The sequence below is a fragment of the Octopus sinensis genome, linkage group LG18, assembly GCF_006345805.1.
Source record: "Octopus sinensis linkage group LG18, ASM634580v1, whole genome shotgun sequence".
Taxonomy (NCBI): domain Eukaryota; kingdom Metazoa; phylum Mollusca; class Cephalopoda; order Octopoda; family Octopodidae; genus Octopus; species Octopus sinensis.
Window position 1 is genome coordinate 40,329,065 of NC_043014.1, and position 25,000 is coordinate 40,354,064.

The following is a 25,000-nucleotide window of genomic DNA, read 5'->3' on the forward strand; positions in this document are numbered from 1 at the left end:
GAGTAGGAGTAACTGTGTGGTAAGTAGTTTGCTTACCAACTACATGGTTCCGGGTTCAGTCCCACTGCGTGGCACCTTGGGCAAGTGTCTTCTACTATAGCCTCGGGCCGACCAAAGCCTTTTGAGTGGATTTGGTAGACGGAAACTGAAAGAAGTCCGTTGTATATATATATATATATATATATGTATGTGTATGTGTTTGTGTGTCTGTGTTTGTCCCCCTAGCATTGCATGACAACCGATGCTGGTGTGTTTACGTCCTCGTAACTTATCGGTTTGGCAAAAGAGACCGCTAGAATAAGTACTAGGCTTACAAAGAATTAGTCCTGGGGTCGATTTGCTCGACTAAAAGGTGGTGCTCCAGCATGGCCACAGTCAAATGACTGAAACAAGTAAAAGAGTAAAAGAGTAAAGAGAGTTTGATTTTAGAGACAATTGCTGTTGTTTCTTGCAAGTTGAACAACCAGATAAACGTCCCCTCATTTGGTGATCGTGTAGGTGTTGTTGCTGAGGAGTGTGGTGTATGTTAGGCATGCTCAGTACTTCTTTTAGTATCACTTTACTGGGTTGGTGATTATGTTTACAAGAATATTTTATTTAAATGCTTTATAGTGTTTAGTCTAGTTGCTCTGTTATGAGTTAAAAATTCTTGGAACAAGAGGGTAAGTTGCAGCTGTTTGGATGTCAACAATTTGGAATAGCTGACTGGACCTTCAACCCATTTGGGTGATAGTATTTCTGAAGTGCTGGAAGCAAACATGCACACATGTGCACGTCATCATCATCATCATCGTTTAACATCCGTTTTCTGTGCTAGCACGGGTTGGACAGTTCGACCGGGGTCTGGCAAGCCAGGAGGCTGCACCAGGCTCCAATCTGATCTGGCAGTGTTTCTACAGCTGGATGCCCTTCCTAACGCCAACCACTCCGTGAGTGTAGTGGGTGCTTTTTACATGCCACCAGCACAGGTGGCAGGGGAGGCTGGCAATGGCCACGATTGGTTAGTGCTTTTTACGTGCCACCGGCACAGGTATCACAACTGCAATCTCCATTTGATATTTATTTTGATGCTGATGTTGATGCACTTGACTCAGTAGGTCTCCTCAAGCACAGCAGGTCACCCTACGATCTAAGGTAATCACAACAGGTCGTTCTGCATTCCAAGGTACTTTGGATGGGCTGGTGCCATGCAAAACTGGTGCAGGAAACAGCCATGAACTCACATTATTTGTTGGGTCTTTGCAGTCACAGCATATCTCCAGAGATCTTGGTCTTTCGTCATTGCCTCTGTGAGGCCCAATGTTTGAAGGTCATGCTTGACCACCTCATCCCATGTCTTCCTGGGTCTACCTCTCCCCCGGATACCTTCAACTGTTTGGGAGTGGCACTTCTTCACACATCTCTCCTCATCCATCCATAGTACATGACCATACCAGCGCAAACGTCTCTCTTGCACACCACATCCGATACTTCTTATGTCCAGCATTTCTCTCAGGGTGCTTACACTCTGTCGTGTGTGCACACTGACATTACACATCCAGCGGATCATGCTAGCTTCATTTCTTTCAAGCCTATGTTTCACTACCGTGAAGCATGGTAGTTCGCACACATGCATCGTACCATCTACCTTTCACTCTGAGCGAGAGACCCTTTGTCACCAGTAGGTGTAGAAGCTTTCTAAACTTTGCCCAGGCTATTCGTATTCTAATTGTGACACTCTCTGAGCATCCACCTCCACTACTAACTTGGTCATGTGTGCAGAAATATATGCATGGTGGAGGCACATGGCCTAGTGGTTAGAGCAGTGGATTCGAGGTCGAGGGATTGCGGGTTCGAATCTCAGATCGGGCGATGTGTGTGTTTATGAGCGAAACACCTAAGCTCCATGCGGCTCCGGCAGAAAGTAATGGAGAACTTCTGCTGACTCTTTCGCCACAACTTTCTCTCACTCTCTCCTCCTGCATCTTGCAGCTCACCTGTGACGGACTGGCATCCCGTCCAGGTGGGGAACCTATACGCCAAGGAAACCGTGAAACCGGCCCTTATGAGCCTGGCATGGCTCGAGAAGGAAGCATGAGAATGAGAAAGACAGAGAGACAGACAAACAAACAGAGACAGAGAGACATTATAGTTTACTAACAAATACGACTGACAAGCATTTTCTCTCTCTTTCTCTGTGGAAGGATCGTTATTAGGTGCGGGTATGGTTGTGTGGTAAGAAGCTTGTTTCCCAACCACATGGTCGTGAGTTCAGTCCCATTGTGTGGCACATTGGGCAAATATTTTTGACTATAGCCTTGGGCTGAGCAAAACCTTGTGAGTGGATTTGGAAGAAGGAAACTGAAAGAAGCTCATCATATGTGTGTGTGTGTGTGTGTGTGTGTGTGTGTCTTTATGTCTGTGTTTGTCCCCCACCTCCACGTGACAACTGGTGTTGGTGAGTTTATGTCCCTGTAACTTATCAGTGCAGCAAACGAAAAGAAACTGATTAAATACATACCATGCTTAACAGCAAAAAATTTGTACTTGGGGATGATTCATTCAACTAAAAATCCTTCAAGGCATTGCCCCAGCATGGCCGCTGTCTAATGACTGAAATAAATAAAAGATAAAAGATACACAAACTATATGAGTGGATTTGGTAGACGGAAACTGAAAGAAGCCCGTTGTATATATATAAATATATATATGTATATATATATATATATAACCGAAGAGATGGTGTTGTGGATTTCCACTTCGGCATCTGAAACTCAGAGTTTTATCTTGACTACCGAGTAATGTAACATATTATTGTATAGATAAATTTCCTCTATTTACATAATATTGAGGTCACTTTCTTTCTTTTGTTATCTTACCGTTTTATCAATATATATATATATAATATATATATATATATATATATATATAATATATATATATATATATATAAAGTAGTAAATATATGGCACAACGAAGTACCGATATTTACTGGAAATAGCGAACGTAATAATACGACGCTAATGTATAGCTTCACTGCGTATGTACTAGCAAAAATGCGTGTGTGCAACAAACTAGAAAAAATTGTCTTACCTCCAGGGAGAACATCTGAAAGATGAAATACCTGGAAAAGGATAATGTGGGACCTGCGCAGGTTTCAGATTTTTCAAGATATGTCTGCACCCATAAACTTGATCTATCTTCATCAGCCAAACATATACCACGACAAAATTTCAGATGTTACCACATTAATGCCATTACACTCGACTGAAACGCCGAAACGCTAACAGCACGAGAACGGTGAAGAAGTTTCAATAAATTAGTAATGCAATACTAGAGTATTGCTTTCCAGTAAAGAATAGCCCATGAGGGAAAAATATACAAAGAAGTAAATATATGGCACAACGAAGTACCGATATTTATATATATATATTTATATATATATATTATATATATATATTTATATATATATGTACATATATATATATATATATATATATATATATATATATATATATATTTATATATATTTATATATATATGTACATACATATATATATATATGTACATATATGTATATATATATATATGATTTGAAAAAGACTGTATTTTTGAAAAACTTTCTTTTCTAGAATTATAATCTCCATACTTTTAAGCATGAAATTCTGAAAGAATTTTCAAAAAAGTAAAAATAAATAAATAGATAATTAAAAAATAAAATAAAAATAAAGAGAAAAATTGGTAAGGAATGGGATGGAGGGGATTAAAATTTTGGAATGCTGCTTTTTTTGCTTTTTTTGCAAAATTGTCATCTCTTTTGTTGCAAACATCAATCTGATGGAATTTTTTGGAGATAAAAAAGAAGAAAATAAAACTATGAGTGTGAGTGACTGTGTGACACATGTATACCATCGATTTCATGCTACCACTGCTTGACAATCGGTATTGGTGTGCTTAAGTCCCTGTAACTTAGTTGTTTGGCAAAAGAGACCGACAGAATAAGTACCAGGCATTAAGGTGGGGAATATATATATATATACGATTCATTTGTGTAAAATCCTTCAAGTCAGTGCTTGAGACACTTACTCAAAGTGCCCTGCAACAGAACTGAACCTCGAACTAAATGTCTAAATAGGAAGGTCACTTTATACTCTGATATAATTTAAATATTCGCCAATTGCTCTGCAACTCCAACCAAGAGAAAGAAAAACAAAATAACAAACTTGCTAAGCACACATTCTTCCATTTAAATCAACTCAAAGACATACAAACACACACATTAATAATTATACTCGTTATATATATATTGTATATATATGTGTGTGTATATATGTATATATATATATATATATATATATATATATATATATATATATATATATATATATATAGTCATCATCGTTTAACATCCGCTTTCCATGCTAGCATGGGTTGGACAGTTTGACTGAGGACTGGCGAACCAGATGGCAGCACCAGGCTCCAATCTGATCTGGCAGAGTTTCTACAACTGGATGCCCTTCCTAACGCCAACCACTCTGAGAGTGTAGTGGGTGCTTTTACGTGCCACCAGCATGAGGGCCAGTCAGGCGGTACTGGCAACAGCCACGCTCAAATGGTGTTTTTTTACGTGCCACCTGCACAGGAGCCTGTCCAGTGGCACTGGTAACGACCTTGCTCGAATGTTTTTTCCCTGTGCCAGTAAGGCAACGCTGGTAACGATCATGCTTGAATGGTGCTTTTTACGTGCCACCGGCATGGAAGCCAGTTAGCTGCTCTGGCAACAATCACGCTCAGATGGTGCTCTTAGCACTCCACTAGCATGAATGCCAGTCATCAAATTTGATTTCAATTTCGATTTCACTTGCCTCAACATATATATATATATACACACACACACATATATATCCTTTTATCATTCTATTGGTTTCAGTATGTGAACTGTGGTCATGCTGGAGCACCACCTATGTGTGTGTGTGTGTGTGTGTGTGTGTGTGTGTGTGTGTGTGTGTGTGTGTGTGTGTGTGTGTGTGTGTTTGTTCCCCATCACTGCTTGACAACCGGTATTGGTGTGTTTAAGTCCCTGTAACTTAGTGGTTTGGCAAAATAGACTGACAGAATAAGTACCAGGCATTAAGGTGCCAGACGGAGCTGGCAAACAGCCAATATATATATATATATATATATATTGGCTGTTTGCCAGCTCCGTCTGGCACCTGTGCGGGTGGCACGTAAAAAGCATCCACTACACTCACGGAGTGGTTGGCGTTAGGAAGGGCATCCAGCCGTAGAAACACTGCCAGATCAGACTGGGCCTGATGCAGCCTTCTGGCTTCACAGACCCCAGTTGAACCGTCCAACCCATGCTAGCATGGAAAGCAGACGCTAAATGATGATGATGATGATGATGATGATATTGTATATATATATATATATAATATATATATATATATATATATATATATTGGCTGTTTGCCAGCTCCGTCTGGCACCTGTGCGGGTGGCACGTAAAAAGCATCCACTACACTCACGGAGTGGTTGGCGTTAGGAAGGGCATCCAGCCGTAGAAACACTGCCAGATCAGACTGGGCCTGATGCAGCCTTCTGGCTTCACAGACCCCAGTTGAACCGTCCAACCCATGCTAGCATGGAAAGCAGACGCTAAATGATGATGATGATGATGATGATGATATTGTATATATATGTATATATATATATATATACACACACATACACACACACACATATATATCTTTTATATCATTCTATTGGTTTCATTATGTGGACTGTGGTCATGCTGGAGCACCACCTATATGTGTGTGTGTGTGTGTTTGTTCCCCATCACTGCTTGACAACTGGTATTGGTGTGTTTAAGTCCCTGTAACTTAGTTGTTTGGCAAAAGAGACCGACAGAATAAGTACCAGGCATTAAGGTGGAGAAAATATATATATATATATACGATTCATTTGAGTAAAATCCTTCAAGTCAGTGCTTGAGACACTCACTCAAAGTGCCCTGCAACAGAATTGAACCGCGAACTAAATGGTTGGGAAAGGTAATTTCTTAACTGCACAGCAACATCTGTGCCTATTTGTGCAAACATATTAATAATGAACATGATATTGTATAATAATTGTATAATAATTGTATTTTCTTTTAATACTTTTAGGAAGTAGCAAATTCTTTGGAAGAATTCTCCCATTATCACATACTTTGGGATGTTGATCGAAATAAAAGCTTAGAAAGATTTCTTCAAGAAGACCCAAGTCTCTCTGACTTTGAATCAAATATTATTTACTATGAACAACTTGAGAACAAAATCTACCAAGAACCTGAATATTTTGATGTGGGATCAATTGCAATATATACAGGTAGATAGCTATTTTAATTAATGACCAAAGTGGGTCTGTACTCTTTTACCCTTTATACTCAAACATCTCAAAAGTAAATAGACACCCCTGATTATACTTTTTTATCTATGTGGACCCTACTTTGTATAGACAGATATAATTATATGTACGTATATAGTTGGTAATATGGCACATATGTACTTTACAAAGTACAGCACACTTTGTCTTAGTAGGGTATTTTTCACCAGAATGTTTAACAAATATTCATGGTTATTATGAATTATTAGGATGTGTGATATATGTCCGTATAGAAACTAATCAGATAGAAAAATTTTGTAATGACAGTAATAAACTAATTTTCTTTGATCGTTTATGAATCAGGAGCACTCCGTCGGTTACGACAACGAGGGTCCCAGCTGATACGATCAACAGAACAGCTTGCTCGTGAAATTAACGTGCAAGTGGCTGAGCACTCCACAGACACGTGTACCCTTAATGTAGTTCTCGGGGAGATTCGGCATGACACAGAGTGTGACAAGGCTGGCCCTTTTTGAAATACAGGTACTACTCTTTTTTGCCAGCTGAGTGGACTGGAGCAACGTGAAATGAAGTGTTTTGCTCAAGGACACAACACGTCACCAGGAATCGAACTCACAACCTTACGATCATGAGCCGAATGCCCTAACCACTAAGCCATGCGCCCTCACTTCATTTATGAATAATTAACACTATAATCTTATGGTGTTATTGTATTCACAAGAGAATATTTCAAGATTTCCACACTTCTACAATGCATAATAAATTACGATACATATAATGATACAAGATTTGAAGAAAATATACATGTTGGATCTTTTCGGTTTGAACTGCAGTTTTTTCTGGTGGTGTCATATGAAATTGTCACCCATAATTATGACCCTAGTATCGCTCTATTGCATTTCAATCTGTTTTAGGGTTAGGGTTAGGGGTGGGGGGAAGGGTATCTTTTTTTTTCTTCAGAAATGTAAATAAACCCAATCTGTTTCTTAAACGAGGGACATATTCATACGGCACAGAATGTTTTCACCTCAATAGACAGTCATTGATTGGTTGAAATTGCAGAAATTGAAGAAAATAAAACAACAAATGTCTTACAAAATATAGAATTTTCTCAATAAAGCCAAGAGGAAAAGATGTTTTATATAAACACATTCTACCAGTATACGAAGTTTAAAACTTTTTAGTTACCTAGAAACTATTTTAAAAAACTGCCATTCAAACCGAAAAAAATCCTACATGTTCTTATCTCAGAGCTTGTTTATTTATAGAAAAACTTCGATTTGGACTTCTTACGGAAACTACAACATGGCGGCAACATTACGGCAAGGCCTGCAACAACAAATACAGAACTGATATGGAAGAAAACTTTACTTTTATTGCGGATCTTAGCAAGAGACTAAATCGACCAATAATAGACCTGGATGATGTAAGACATGCCATGGCAGCATTGAAAGAAATCAGGGAAAATGAGATAAGAATTGAAATGAGTATTGGCCCAATTGAGGTAAGTAAAGGGTTATAAACTTAGATAAACTTCGACCAAAGATTGGTCCAGGCCATGTCTAACTTAATAGCACCACCTGATAGGATTATTCGAATCCTGTTTAAGTCAAGTTTTGTTTAAGTCAAGTTTTGTTCAAGTAGTGAGTTCTTGTTGGGTGAGTTGTATCCAATTATGGGTGGCTTATCTGGTATTCTTTGAAGGAATCTATCCAGACTCTGTTTAAAGTTGATGGGATCCTTTATTTTGTTATTGTGAATTTCTGTTAATTCTTGGTAATCATTAATTTCAGTTAACCTGAAGTAAATTATGAAGGCATGTAGCCTAGTGATTAGAGTGTTGCCGTTATGATCTCAAGATTGTGGTTTCGATTCCTGTCCAGGATAATGCTTTGTGTTCTGGAGCAAAACACTTTATTTCACATTGCTCAGTTCACTCAGCTGTAAATGAGTTACCCTGCGATGAGCTGACATCCTGCTCAGCGATAATGTTGTGCTATCAGGTACTTACAGGGCCTGGAAACTAGGTAATGAAGAAACCTTAGTATGCCAGGCAAAATGCTTCGTGCTATTTCATCTGCCGTTACGTTCAGAGTTCAAATTCCGCCAAGGTCAACTTTCCCTTTCATCCTTTCAGGGTCGATTAAATAAATACCAGTTACGCACTGGGGTCGATATAATCAACCTAATCCGTTTGTCTATCCTTGTTTGTCTTCTCTGTGTTTAGCCCCTTGTGGGTAGTAAAGAAATAGGTATTTCGTCTGCCGTTACGTTCCGAGTTCAAATTCCACCGTGGTGGACTTTGCCTTTCATCCTTTCGGAGTCAATTGAATAAGTACCAGTTACACACTGGGGTCAATGTAATCGACTTAATCCCTTTGTCTGTCCTTGTTTGTCCTCTCTATGTTTATCTCCTTGTGGGCAATAAAGAAATAGGGAACTAGGTAACTGACACAGTCATTCCTAGAATTTGAGACAATCATGTCCAGAAATTTAAATAAAACAAAAGGTTTTACTTAAAATTATGATGCTGAGATTTCCCCCCCCCCTCCATACAGGCTTGTCCTTTCAGGTGCTACTGTGCCAGTGCTGTGTAAATGCACTTAACAGAGTGTGCTGGTGGCACACTCTGTAAAGTGGTTGGTGTTAAGAAGGACATCCAGCCATAGAAACCATACCTCAACAGTGGAAATTGGATGAATCGTGTTTTGTCTCAAGTTTTATTTGTTTCAGTCATTGGACTGTGGCCATGCTGGAGCACCTACTAGCTAGTTCCATGTCAAACTGTCCAACCTATGCTAGCATGGAAAGCAGATGTTAAACAATGATGATGATAAACTGTATATTATGCACCTGTGTTCTCATTTTCTTATCTTACTATTTTGCATACATACATACATACATACATATATATATATATTATATATATATATATTATATATATATATATATATACAATTGAAAAATAGGATAAAATCTTTATAAGAATTTATCAAGTAGTTAGCGTGAAAAACTTCATAAGGAAAAATCCATCAATTATTCCTCTTAAATATATTTATTTATATTAAGGGCATTACCATACATAAATGCCTCATGCTAGGAGGGACTCTTAAAGTCAAAACTACCATAATAAACCCATTGTACCAAACGCGAGGGAATGCAACTCTCGAAGCGAGCATTTTAAAACTAAATTCAGCTGCAGATCAAATGATTTCATAATTAGTGCACAAAATGCTCTTTTTAATCATCAGTGCAAGCATAATCAAGACACATAAAAATGAACAAACAAAAAATATATGTATGTATGTATCTACTTATATTTGATATATAAGTGTGTGTGGGTGTATGTATGTATGTGTGTATGTTTATATGTATGCATGTGTGTGTGTGTATATATATATATATATATATATATATATATATATATATATATATATATATATACCGGAGTAAACACATAAATGTGAAACAAGGTGGAAAAAAGAGTACTCAAATACCAGGGGTAGAGCAATATGCTTTATTTAAAAGCAGCAGAAAATTATATATATATATATATATTATATATATATATATATATATAATTAGCATATTTTTTATTTTCTCTACAGGAATCATATGCATGTTGAATAGACATAAACTACAGTACGAAGAGAAGAAACAGACCCTTGTGATACCCTACGTTATTCTTGGGAAAAACTTCAAGCCCAAGCTTCAGAAGTTGGGAGTCATCTGTTGACCATTCAACCAGAGTTCCGTCATGAACTCATCACAAATGTCAATATTTTCCACAACAACTGTACAGAATTCTATGATGAATATGCACAGGTCAGGCTTATGTCTTTATTTATGTTAACAACAAAAGTGATTTTATATCAACTAAATTACAAAGCGAGGAAGATATAAAGCGAACAAATGAAAAAACAAATTATCTTTTTTATAGCTGTCAGTGGAAATTGAAAGAAGCATGTTTTGTCTCATGTTTCAATTGCTTCAGTCATTGGACAGTAGCCATGGTGGGGCACCAACTTTAGATAAACAATGAACTCCAATAATTGTTGCTGTTTAGCCCCAGGGCAGCCCTGAGTCAATTGATTTATGATCAAAGATGCTGCAGCTGTGATCATCCCATTTTTCACTCATAAATGGTCTATCTTGGACTACAGTGTCCTTAACTTTTTAAAGATGGCTGGATGTGATTCAAAGGAAATTTGGTTACTATTTTTTTGGAATGATAATGATGAGGGTTGAATTTTTACACTACATGTTTATACTGTATACTACACTGATTTCTGTGCTAGAAAATGTGATATATCGTAAGTAAGATAATTAAACTGTGACACAAATGTACCTGATAATATCTGAGATATTTATTTTCAGTCTGGACCAATGGTGGCAGGAATTGATCCTAGAGACGCCGCTGATCGACTAGTAATTTTTCAGAACCATTTTGATAACTTGTACCGTAAGTATATAACTTACACAAGAGGTGAAGAACTATTTGGTCTTCCAGTCACCCAGTGTCCAGAACTGCTGCAAATCAACAAAGAATTGAAACTTCTTCAAAAGCTTTATGGGCTCTATAGTAACGTCATTGATACAGTAACTGGTTATCAAGATATCCCATGGGGTGATGTCAACATCGAAAAGATTAATGCAGAACTGCTGGAGTTGCAAAATAGGTCATTATCATGTTTTGTTTAGATATATTTTGATACTTACATTTAATGTGTCATTATACTGTGTTCTCCCTGGTTTCATATTATATACACATGTGGTGTCCTCTGGATGACTGTTAATACAAAGTTGGATAATTATCTCCTCTATCTCCTCACAACATGAAGTGGGGTTAGAAAAATGAATTTGAAATCAAAAGATATGAAGAAAACACAAAGTGTTCGCATATACTTTTATTTTTATATTTATGCACCCTTTTCAAGCCTACCCAGGCTCATGGGCCCGGTTTCCCAGTTTCTAAGGCATATGTGTTCCCCCCAGCTGGACAGGACACCAGTCCATCGTAGCGTTACTCAAGAAACAGGAAGAGAGAGTGAGAGAAAGTTGGGGTGAAAGAGTACAAGAGGGGTCGCCGCCACCCACTGCTGGAGCCTCGTGGAGTTTTAGGTGTTTTCACTAAATAAACACACAACGCCCGGTCTGGGAATCGAAACTGCGATCCTCCAACCGTGAGTCTGCTGCCCTAACCACTGGGCCATAGACTGCCTAGACTCAAGTTAGAGAAGGGGTGCGTATTATACACAAGGTTTAGGTTTTTCAGAGGTACAGCCCCCTAAAAATCCCCTGCATATTCTACTCAAGGGCGGACTATACTCGAGGATTTATGGTACATACTGGACATCTTGTATACTCAGTCAGATGTTCCCCAGTGAGTTCCTGTCCAAACAAGCAGGAGCAGGTGTTGCATTGCAAAAACGCAACCAGGGATGTACATGGGTTAACATTCTGTGTTCATATTTTGTCCAGGTCAACTTTGCCTTCCTTTCTTTTCTGGACTCAATAAAATAAGTACCAGCTGAGTACTGGGGGGAGGGGGTCGATGTAATTGACTAGCCCTCTCTCCTAAACTTGCTGGCCTAGTGTCAAAATCTGAAACCAATATTAAACTTATTTTTTTCTTCTTTTCCTGTCCCCTAGATGTCGCAAACTGCCTCGTGCTCTGAAGGATTGGCAAGCTTTTAAAGACCTAAAGCAAAAAATTGATGATTTTAATGAAATCATTCCCTTACTTCAACTGATGAGTAACCAAGCTATGAAAGACCGTCACTGGAAGAGACTAACAACAGTAACAGGCTATCAGTTTGAAATGAAGGACGATAATTTATTGCTTAAAAACATACTAGAAGCTCCTCTCCTCAAGTATAAGGAAGAAATTGAAGTAAGGATTTTTGATATTTTGTATTTTCAAAATTTTTATGTAGATTTTTTTTCTTTTAATTTACATAAGTGCAAGTATGGCTATGTGGTTAAGAGGCTGACCTCTCAACCATCTGGTGTTGGGTTCAGTCCCAATTCATGGCACCTTGGGCAAGTGTCTTCTACTATAGCCTCGGGCCAACCAAAGTCTTATGAGTACATTTGGTAGACAGAAACTGAATGAAGCCCATTATTAAGGTACGAGAATGATTAACAAATATTTTTTACTGGCAGTGTAGTGCCAGGTAAAATCTTATTTAATCAATGACTTACAATCAGCCATCTTATTATTATTCAATTTAAAAACTAATTATGTGAAATAATGTAACTTTGACTTATGATTGAGAAACACTCTATAGGCTTTTGACTGTCATGTAATTAAAAAAACAATAAAAATCGGTTTGTTTAGTGACACAATACAGCTGCAGAAGTTCACTAATGAATTGTTATTTTTTTATTTATGCGCCCTTTTCAAGCCTAGCCAGGCTCATGGGCCCGGTTTCCTGGTTTCTATGGCGTATGTATTCCCCCCAGCTGGACGAGACACCAGTCCATCACAGCGTTACTCAAGAAACAGGAAGAAAGAGTGAGAGAAAGTAGGGGCGAAAGAGTACTACAGGGGTCGCCACCAACCCCTGCCAGAGTCTCATGGAGCTTTAGGTGTTTTCACTCAATAAACACACACAACGCCCGGTCTGGGAATCGAAACCATGCTCCTCTGACGGTGAGTCTGTTGCCCTAACCACTGGGCCATTGTGCCTCCAAATGTTCCTTCTCGAGCCTTGCCAGGCTCATAAGGGCTGGTTTCCCAGTTTCAGCGGTGTAGAAATTCCCCCCTGGACGGGAGGCCAGTCCGTCGCAGGATTACTCATTTTTGCCTGCTGAGTGGACTGGAGCTACGTGAAAATGAAGTGTTTTGCCCCTTCCAGGAATCGAAACCACAGCCTTATAATCATGAGTTCAACACCCTAACCACTAAGCCATGCGCATCCACTCACTAATGAATTAGTGAACTAATTTATAGATCACTAGCAGTATTGCCCGGCTTTTTATTTTTATTTTTCATGCAATCTACGCATGCTTCCACGCGTGGTGAACACAGTTCACGTCAAACAGCTGACTGAGTAAAGTTTACTATTCAATGCATGGGATAAAGCCTAAACAAACACATTATCGATTTTTGCACTTGCGAGATGAATTTCGGAACAGAAATAGCGCAGTTCAATTTTCATTCACCTAAACTTTAAGTGACCCATTTTTGGTGGTTCTACGATTTGTTGGCTAGGAGGAGATGTGCCGGGAAGTTAAACACACAGACACACAAGTTGAGTTTTATATATATATAGATGTCAAAAGACCCCTTAAGAACTTCTAAATTACATTTACTACAACTATCAATAACCAGAATTGCATATCAAAGTTTTATTGTTCAACCAGTGTTCCACCCATAACCATCCTGTTTACTGCAGTTTAATATATTCTATTTGCAAGTATGAGCCCCATGAGTCAGAGTTACTGTTCTAGGGCATTTCCCTCACTTTTCTCTTATATATATACATATAAAACAAATCAAATTAGATGAACATCAATGGAATTTGTATCTTTGTGGTACCAGTGCCGGTGGCACACAAGAAAACCATCCGAACGTGACCGTAGCCAGTACCGCATCAACTGGCATCCGTGCTGTGGGCACGTAACAAACACCATCCGATCGTGGCCGTTTGCCAGCCTCATCTGGCACCTGTGTCGGTGGCACATAAAAAACACCATCCGAGCGTGGCCGTCTGCCAGCCTCGTCTGGCACCTGTGTCGGTGGCACATAAAAAACACCATCCGAGCGTGGCCGTCTGCCAGCCTCGTCTGGCACCTTGTGTCGGTGGCACATAAAATCACCCACTACACTCTCGGAGTGGTTGGCGTTAGGAAGGGCATCCAGCTGTAGAAACACTGCCAGATCTGACTGGACTGGTGCAGCCTTCGGGCTCCCCAGACCCCAGTTGAACCGTCCAACCCATGCTAGCATGGAAAGCGGACGTTAAATGATGATGATTATGATGATATATATAGTTAATCCAAACAAGAAAACACAGAAAAAAACACAGCAACGCGAGGACGTGGAACAATTAAAGTATTATTGACGCTCAGGAAAGAAGGGAAGGAGGGTTTAACGTTTCGAGCAGAGCTCTTCGTCGGAAACAAGGAGAAGGAAAGATCCCAAGAAGGGAAAACATATATATATATATATATATATATATATATTACATGCAAGTGGCTGAGCACACCACAGACACGTGTACCTTTAACGTAATTCTTGGGGAGATTCAGCGTGACACAGATTGTGACAAGGCTGGCCCTTTGAAATACAGGTACAACAGAAACAGGAGGAAAGAGTGAGAGAAAGTTGTGGTGAAAGAGTACAGCAGGGTTCACTACCACACCCTGCCGAAGCCTTGTGGGGCTTTAGGTGCTTTCGCTCAATAAACAATCACAATGCCTGGTCAGGGAATCGAAACCACAATCCTACAACTGTGAATCCACTGCCCTAACCACTGGGCTATTGCGCCTCCACACACACACATATATATGTGTATATATATATATCTATATATCGAAATGTTAAAGACTTGTTTTATTTATATTTCCTGAGCGCCATACTAATACAATTGTTTGTTTGTTTCCCACCTGCCTTCGTCTTTTGTCTATTTTCATAAAGCTTCCCGTTATATATCTATCTATATATATATATATATATATATTACAAAGTGACATACTCTTTGAACCCCCCTCTTCAATACGCTATTTCACCATGCATTACCCCTCTCTCGATATCCTACGTTCTACTTGCCTAGAACCTGTCCTCTGAACCACCCCTCCCACTGGTGTCCCCTATATTTCTGCACCCCCCCCCCCCACCACCCTATAGTGTCTACTCTTTGAACCCCCTCTTCAATACGCTATTTCACCATGCATTACCCCTCTCTTGAATCCTACTTTCTACTTGCCTAGAACCTGTCCTCTAACCACCCCTCCCACTGTGCTCCCCTAATTCTGCACACCCCCCATAAAAAGCACCATCGAAACGTGGCCGATGCCAACCCCTCTGGCAACCTGTGCAGGTGCACGTAAAAAACACCCACTACACTCGCGGAGTGGTTGGCGTTAGGAAGGGCATCCAGCTGTAGAAACACTGCCAGACTAGACTGGAGCCTGGGCAGTCCCGAGCTCTCCAGACCCCGGTCGAAACCGTCCAACCGTGCTAGCGCGGAAAACGGACGTTAAACGATGATGATGATGATGATGATGACATAGGGGTTGTGAGTGTAACCCACTATGGGATATCATTTATCAATATACTGCCAGTAAAGTACCCAGAAAAGCTAATACATAAATGCTAAGAATTGCAATGCAATAATTCGTATTGTATTATATGGGCGAGGTAAAATGTTTTACCTCAAATTCTAGATATATATATATATATATATTATATATATATATATATACAGACAATATAGATATATATATATATATATATATATATATATATATATATATATATATACAGACATATAATATATATAATATATTATATATATATATATATATATATATATACAGACATATATATATATATATATATATATATACACAGACGTATATATATATATATATATATATATATATACAGACATATATATTATATATATATATATATATATATATATATATATATATAAAACATATATATAAAATAAATATATATATGCACACACATATATATACATATACATATATATGTATATGTATGTATGTATGTTATATATATATCATATGTATTTAGTTTGAAATGAAACCAACATTTTCACATCTAATCTTGACCTATTAATAGCCTTGGATGGGCCTGGCTCCGGCACTGTGCTGAAATGCATGCATATCACAAATAATATTGACTATCACACTCTGAGCAAGTCAACTCTTTCTCCCTACAATGTTGCTATAACAATCTATAGGATTACAAAAACAACACTGGAAAAAACATCTGATATTACTTGTCCCTGCACACTGGAATGTACTATGATGAGTCACAGTCGCATGAAAAGCATATTGTATTTGTAAGATACACCACCACCACCACCACCACCACCACCACAACAACAACTGTCTTGAAAATAAGTTAGCACAATATTTACCTTTAGGGGCTGTGGAACACTGGAAGACTGTATTCAAGACTAAATTCCTTGTGGTATTTAACCCTTTAGGGCGGCGAGCTGGCAGAAACGTTAGCACGCCGGGCGAAATGCGTAGCCGTATTTCGTCTGCCGCTACGTTCTGAGTTCAAATTCCACCGAGGTCAACTTTGCCTTTCATCCTTTCGGGGTCGATTGATTAAGTACCAGTTACACACTGGGGTCGATGTAATCGACTTAATCCGTTTGTCTGTCCTTGTTTGTCCTCTCTGTGTTTAGCCCCTTGTGGGTAGTAAAGAAATAGGTATTTAACCCTTTAGTTACCATATTTCTAATTTCTTTATTGCCCACAAGGGGGCTAAACATAGAGGGGACAAACAAGGACAGATAAAGGGATTAAGTCGATTACATCATCCCCAGTGCGTAACTGGTACTTAATTTATCGACCCCAAAAAGATGAAAGGCAATGTCAACCTCAGCGGAATTTGAACTCAGAATGTAACAGCAGACGAAATACCTATTTCTTTACTACCCACAAGGGGCTACACACAGAGGGGAGTAATTCTTTATTACCCACAAGGGGCTAAACATAGAGGGGACAAACAAGGACAGACAAAGGGATTAAGTCAATTACATCGACCCCAGTGTGTAACTGGTACTTAATCAATCGACCCCGAAAGGATGAAAGGCAAAGTTGACCTCGGTGGAATTTGAACTCAGAACGTAACGGCAGATGGAATACCTATTTCTTTACTACTCACAAGGGGCTAAACACAGAAAGGACAAACAAGGACAGACAAACGGATTAAGTCGATTATATCGACCCAGTGTGTAACTGGTACTTATTTAATCGACCCCAAAAGGATGAAAAGCAAAGTTGACCTCTGTGGAATTTGAACTCAGAACGTAATGGCAGACAAAATACCACTAAGCATTTCGCCCGGCGTGCTAATGTTCCTGCCAGCTCGCCGCTTTATTAGTTACCATATTTCTGTGAACATATGCTGCATTTTTTACAATTAATTTTTTAAATAATAAAGAATTTAGTAAAATAACTTTCTCATTACTAAGCTGGTGTATGGAACAAATTATCATAAAATTTTGAAGGAAAATTACGAAATCAGGTCACTTAAAAACAGTAAGTTTATGTCATTAAACCTGGGGCAGTCTCAGGTGGGATGTTATCAAAAGGGATTCTTACATTTGTATTAAATTCAGAGTTCAAAATCAGGTTTAAAAAAAATTCTTGTTTTAACCTCTTAACATTCACTTTTTTTTTTCAATTTCCATGCAGAAAATATCACTTTTTTATCAATGCTCGACCTTTATTCTCTAGAAAAATGCCGGCGCCGTGGTGATCTCATTCTTGCTCACAACATCATAAGCGGAAAGTGTAACCTTTCGAAAGAGCTGTTGTTCACTCCTGCTCCAGAGCGTAGGCTGCGGGGTCACTCCGTAAAGCTCTATCTGCGACGATTTCATCTCAATCGAAGGAGAGGGGCTTTCTCCGTCCGGGTTGCGAATCCGTGGAATAAGCTGCCGGATGAGATAGTGAAGATGCCGACGACCGCTGGGTTCAAAGCCTCTCTTGATCAGAAATGGCCTGAACTCTTTGCATGAACACCCCTGTACATAACTCCATGTCCCCCTACATGGCCTTGCTTTTTGCTTTTTGAGCCAAAAAATTAACTTAACTTATTTTGAATCTGTATGTAAAGAAGAATAAGTACACAAATTATTTTGGATCAGTTATGCTCTATTATGAAGTTACTGACAGAAATGATGATTACTGTTTAGTTAATAATAGAAATTGGGAATAACATCATGGACAAAGTATTTTGGCTTAGGATAAGTGACAGATACCACAGTGTATGGTGAATACTCTTTTACTCTTTTAATTATTTCAGTCATGTGACTGTGGCCATGCTGGAGCACCACCTTTAGTCGAGCAAATCAACCCCAGGACTTATTCTTTGTAAACCTAGTACTTATTCTATCGGTATCTTTTGCCGAAATGCTAAGTTACAGGGACGTAAACACACCACCATCGGTTGTCAAGCGATGTTTGAGGGGACAAATACAGACACATGCACACACATACATATATATATATATATATACATATATACGATGGGCTTCTTTCAGTTTCCGCCTACCAAATCCACTCACAAGGCTTTGGTTGGCCCGAGGCTATAGTAGAAGACACTTGCCCAAGGTGCCATGCAGTGGGACTGAACTCGGAACCATGTGGTTGGTAAGCAAGCTACTTACCACACAGCCACTCCTGTAAATATTTTTTCAAATATATATTTACATCTCTGAATGAAAATATATGGGAAGTTAATATCTTAAGAAGTTAATATCTTAAGCAGAGTTTAGGTTAGTTAAAATACGTTTGTAACAAATTTCAACTGCTAAAAAGCAAATTCACTGTAGTTACCATAGAGAAAATTTGCTCTTATGGTAAAAAGGTGTAAAAACATTATGTCTGTTCAGTGTTGCCATCTATTGGGATTTTTCAGACATCGATATTTCTAGCCTTTCAGCTTTTACCAATGGGAAATACCTAACTAAACTTTGCTTATGCCTAAACACAGCTTGGTTCTGATATTTCTGTAATAATGGACTGAAGATCTTTGTAAACTAGTACTTATTCTATCGGTATCTTTTGCCGAAATGCTAAGTTACAGGGACGTAAACACACCACCATCGGTTGTCAAGCGATGTTTGAGGGGACAAATACAGACACATGCACACACATACATATATATATATATATATATATACATATATACGATGGGCTTCTTTCAGTTTCCGCCTACCAAATCCACTCACAAGGCTTTGGTTGGCCCGAGGCTATAGTAGAAGACACTTGCCCAAGGTGCCATGCAGTGGGACTGAACTCGGAACCATGTGGTTGGTAAGCAAGCTACTTACCACACAGCCACTCCTGTAAATATTTTTTCAAATATATATTTACATCTCTGAATGAAAATATATGGGAAGTTAATATCTTAAGAAGTTAATATCTTAAGCAGAGTTTAGGTTAGTTAAAATACGTTTGTAACAAATTTCAACTGCTAAAAAGCAAATTCACTGTAGTTACCATAGAGAAAATTTGCTCTTATGGTAAAAAGGTGTAAAAACATTATGTCTGTTCAGTGTTGCCATCTATTGGGATTTTTCAGACATCGATATTTCTAGCCTTTCAGCTTTTACCAATGGGAAATACCTAACTAAACTTTGCTTATGCCTAAACACAGCTTGGTTCTGATATTTCTGTAATAATGGACTGAAGATCTTTGTAAACCTAGTACTTATTCTATTGGTCTCTTTTGCCGTACCAATAATTTACGGGGACATAAGCACACCAGCATCAAGTGATGGTAGGGGTACAAACACAGACACACACACGCATGAATACAAACAAACACACGCACGCACGCACGCACACACACACACACACACACACACACACACACACTTACATATACAACAGGCTTCTTTCAGTTTCTATCCACCAAATCCACTCACAAGGCTATAGTAGAAGACTCTTGCCCAAGGTGCTACACAGTGGGACTGAACCCAGAATCATGTGGTTGGGAAGCAAACTTCTTGCCACACAGCCACGTATTTCCAAAAAAAAATATTGAACACTGAATTTGTATTTTAAGATTTAAGTGATTTTTTTTTCTTGGAATTAAGCAAAAAATTCTTTGCAAACTGAAAGTTAGGATTGTCAGGAACAAAAGTTTTTTAACTAATTACTATTACTAATAGTAAATTTTTTTTTACATGTGAGTAGATTTGCAAGGCTTATGATAAAAGCCTATGAACAAATTCAAAATACCATTCATAAGAATATTTGAATGAATCATTGTCCTTTTGTTATTCTGTCAACAAGAAATACAAAAATAGCCTTTGAGCTTTGCTTGACCTTGTTATTTTTGTTGCTTTGTTGCTGTTTAATGCAGGTCAATCTGGGTTAAGAAAACCAATGATCAAATGCATTCCATTCATGACCATCCCTTTAAGACTACATTACCCAATGTATTCTTTCTTTTGTTTTCCAATGATGTCAGGATCTGATCTGAAGAAGATCTGGCTGCTATTTTTAGCAACATGAGCAATCACTTGCAAGCTTCTTCACTGATTACTTCCTCACCTTGTTTACAATAGTTGTGTTAGCCCTAGTGAAGGATTAAGTCTTTAAAGAGTATTTTGTGTATATTGATGGTAAATAGCATGGCAAAGATAATGGCACACTAACATAGGCGCAGGAGTGGCTGTGTGGTAAGTAGCTTGCTTACCAACCACATGGTTCTGGGTTCAGTCCCACTGCGTGGCACCTTGAGCAAGTGTCTTCTACTATAGCCCCGGGCCGACCAATGCCTTGTGAGTGAATTTGGTAGACGGAAACTGAAAGAAGCCTGTCGTATATATGTATATATATATGTATGTGTGTGTATATGTTTGTGTGTCTGTGTTTGTTCCCCTAGCATTGCTTGACAACCGATGCTGGTGTGTTTACGTCCCCGTCACTTAGCGATTCGGCAAAAGAGACCGATAGAATAAGTACTAGGCTTACAAAGAATAAGTCCCGGGGTTGATTTGCTTGACTAAAGGCGGTGCTCCAACATGGCCGCAGTCAAATGACTGAAACAAGTAAAAGAGTAAAGAGTAAAGAGTGTATGTGTATGTGTGTGTGTATATGTTTGTGTGTCTGTGTTTGTCCCCCTAGCATTGCTTGACAACCGATGCTGGTGTGTTTACGTCCCCGTCACTTAGCGGTTCGGCAAAAGAAACCGATAGAATAAGTACAGGGCTTACAAAGAATAAGGTCGATTTGCTCGACTAAAGGCGGTGCTCCAGCATGGCCACAGTCAAATGACTGAAACAAGTAAAAGAAGATAGTATATATTTTTTTTTAATTCTGTATTAACAATTTCATTAACTCAAATTATTTGGACCAATTGATAATCAATGAGAAATATTACAGAAAAACGTTTTATGTTTATATTTCAGGATATTTGCATTTCAGCTGAAAAAGAAAAAGATATTGAAGCGAAACTGAAACAAGTGATGATAGACTGGGATATGAAAGAGTTTACCTTTGGTAATTTCAAGAACAGAGGAGAACAGCTATTACGAGGTGATGCAACGAGTGAAATTGTTGTTCTCATAGAAGACTCTTTGATGATTCTTAGCTCTCTTATGAATAACAGGTATCATGACATTGCTTTTAGTATTCTCTTAAACTCTTCTGTATTTAATCTGGCCTAAATATTCTACAGGTTTTATCGTCAAACTGGTCAGATCTAGTCTCTCCCATCTACTCTACAATGTCATTCTAAAAATAAACAATCACATCACTAAAATCTTGAAGCTTCATGATAATGTCCCCATAACATGAGTTGTAAAGTGGTGGTGGTCACACACACACACTTATGATGGTTTTCTTTCATCATCCATCTACCAAATCCATTTACAAGGCTTTGGTCAGCCCTAAGTTACAGTAGGAGTGAACCCATAAGAATTACCTAGTACTATTGGTAGTATTATTATATACTACCAAGTTTAAATTTGGGCATTCGTCCTGAGTGAATATAAATATATATATATATATGCATGTATGTATGATTTGCTCATTTATTCACATTGTTTTGAATTAAAATATATATACATATACATATTTTAATTCAAAACTAAGCATTTCACCCGGCATGCTATTGTGGAGGCGCAATGGCCCAATGGTTAGGGTAGCGGACTCGCGGTCGTAGGATCGTGGTTTCGATTCCCAGACCGGGCGTTGTGAGTGTTTATTGAGCGAAAACACCTAAAGCCCCACGAGGCTCCGGTAGGGGTGGTGGGGTGAACCCTGCTGTGCACTTTTGCTACAACTTTCTCTCACTCTTTCTTCTGTTGGCCTGCCCGCTTAGCCAGCGGGGTGGCGTCATTTGAAGGCTAAAACAATGCGAAGTGCATTGTGACCAGCGATGTGTAGCAAAATCTGATAGCCTGGTCAGTCACAGTGATATATATATATATTATATATATATATATATAGAACTGCATGGCAAAAGTGGAGACACATAAGTCAACCAGTCGCCTTTGACAGCCCCCTACAGTGGCCTATACTGACTGCATCAAAACTCACTTGTTTGTTTGTATAAAACTATATCTTCAGTTGTGTCTATTCATATTTTAAAGAATTATACTTCAAAAGCCCATTAATTTCAATTTTAATTCTATGTAAGTGGAATGTATTCTCTAAAACAAAATAAATATGAAGATTTGTTGCATTTTCTCATTCCAAGATATGATTCTTTAGAAATGTTTCTCTGTTGAATTTGTTCTACTGAATCTGTAAAATTTCTCATGTAACCATTCTCATTTTGGAAACTGTATTCTTTAGGTTCAATGCACCCTTCAAAAGAGAGATACAACAATGGGTTCAAAATCTGTCAAACTCGTCTGAAATAATTGATAACTGGTTGACTGTACAAAATCTTTGGGTCTACCTTGAAGCTGTCTTTGTTGGGGGAGATATTGCAAAACAACTTCCAAAGGTAAACCTTTGTTTCTTGATATATTATATTTTTATCATATTGTTATCCTTTGTTTTTTATCTTTTATGCGTTTCACTCATTCAACTGTGGTTCAGCCACGACCATGCCAGGGCCATACAAGGGCCATGCCAGAGCCATACCAGGGCCATACCAGGGCCATGCCAGGGCCATACCAGGGCCATTCCAGGGCCATACCAGGGCCATTCCAGGGCTATAACATGGCCATACCAGGGCCCTGCTTTGAAGAATTTTAGTTGATTGAGTCAAGTCCCTGTACATTATTACTTTTCTTACCTTTAAAGTCAGATACTTAGACTGTCAGGCTCTTTTGTTGAACCGTTAAGTTACAAGGATGTAGACACACCAACACCAGTTGTCAAATGCTGGTGAAGGACAAACACAAAGACACACATACACATGCAAACAAGCAAACAAACATATACATACATACATAATAAAATAAATGTGCCCTTTTAAAGCCTAGCCTAGGCTCATGGGCCCGGTTTCCCGGTTTCAATAGTGTATGTGTTCCCCAGCTGAGTGGACTGGAGCAATGTGAAATGAAGTGTTTTGCTCAAGAACACGTGTTGCCTGGTCCAGGAATCGAAACCACAATCTTATGATCATGATGCTGACACCTTAACCATAAGCCACACACCTCCACACATGCATACATACATACATATACAGTAATTCCTTGCCATATCACAATTCCCCTATCAAGGTTTACCTATTGTGATTTATTATTTAAGCTTATGTCAATTCCTCTGTGGTGTTGCTTTGCGTTTATAATAAAATAAATATATACAAATTATAAAAATAATTTCAAAAAATGTACAGTACAGTACTGTTCATACTTCATGGATTTTCACCTATTTCTGTGGGTTTTGGAATGTAACGCCTGCGATAGTTGAGGCATTACTGTATTCTCTTATACTCTTATACTTGTTTCAGTCATTTGACTGCGGCCATGCTGGAGCACCACCTTTAGTCGAGCAAATCAACCCCAGGACTTATTCTTTTGTAAGCCTAGTACTTATTCTATCGGTCTCTTTTTGCCGAACCGCTAAGTAACGGGGACATAAACACACCACCATCGGTTGTCAAGCAATGTTGGGGGGACAAACACAGACACACAAACACGCATATATATATATATATATATATATATACATATATACGACGGGCTTCTTTCAGTTTCTGTCTACCAAATCCACTCACAAGGCTTTGGTCGGCCCGAGGCTATAGTAGAAGACACTTGCCCAAGGTGCCATGCAGTGGGACTGAACCTGGAACCATGTGGTTGGTAAACAAGCTACTTACCACACAGCCACTCCTGCACCTGTATATATAACTCCGAGTGAATTCGGCACTCAGACTGTTTGGACTTAGCCCAAGTATAAATTTAGTAAATTGAACGTGTATTTGCAAGCTGATTTAATTTCTGCTTACACTGACTTTAACCCTTTCGTTACCAACCCAGCTGAAACCGGATACGGCTCTGAGTACAAATGTCTTGTTTTCATAAGTTTTGAATTAAAACCTTCCACCAAATCTTAGTCACAATTTATGTTCCTAACACTAACTGAATGATAGCTAAGTTATTTTACTAAATTCTTTATAATATTTATAGTAATTGAAAGAAACACAGAGTATCTCAAAATGAATACAGTAATGAAAGGGTTAAGTATGTAATTTCAGCCAATCACTTGAGCTCCTTTTATTGAGCCTGGTCGCAGTTTGTTTATTTTTGTTCAGCATCTGATGGTCATCTTAGAGGTGCCCTGTGTCAAAAATTATCATTTGTAGTAGATGTTCAGACATCATTCACACACACTTGGGTCGGTCTCAGAAGTTACAGCCTGAGTTGTTAACTATAATCATAGAAATCAAAAGTTAATTCAAATTCAATGTTTTCTTGAAACATTAACTTTCTATAGAGATTAGGAT

At 38.5% G+C, this 25,000-nt stretch overlaps 1 protein-coding gene across 1 annotated transcript in view; it reads left to right on the forward strand.

The window, feature by feature from the left end:
* Positions 1 to 25,000, forward strand: part of LOC115221252 (dynein heavy chain 5, axonemal-like) — a 275,949-nt gene that overhangs the window by 62,069 nt on the left and 188,880 nt on the right. The window contains exons 18-24 of the mRNA XM_036510602.1: positions 6,147 to 6,348; positions 7,635 to 7,870; positions 10,003 to 10,191; positions 10,744 to 11,045; positions 12,019 to 12,259; positions 21,507 to 21,706; positions 22,897 to 23,050. Of these exons, the coding sequence (XP_036366495.1) occupies positions 6,147 to 6,348; positions 7,635 to 7,870; positions 10,003 to 10,191; positions 10,744 to 11,045; positions 12,019 to 12,259; positions 21,507 to 21,706; positions 22,897 to 23,050 (1,524 nt within the window). The remainder of the gene's footprint in view (positions 1 to 6,146; positions 6,349 to 7,634; positions 7,871 to 10,002; positions 10,192 to 10,743; positions 11,046 to 12,018; positions 12,260 to 21,506; positions 21,707 to 22,896; positions 23,051 to 25,000) is intronic.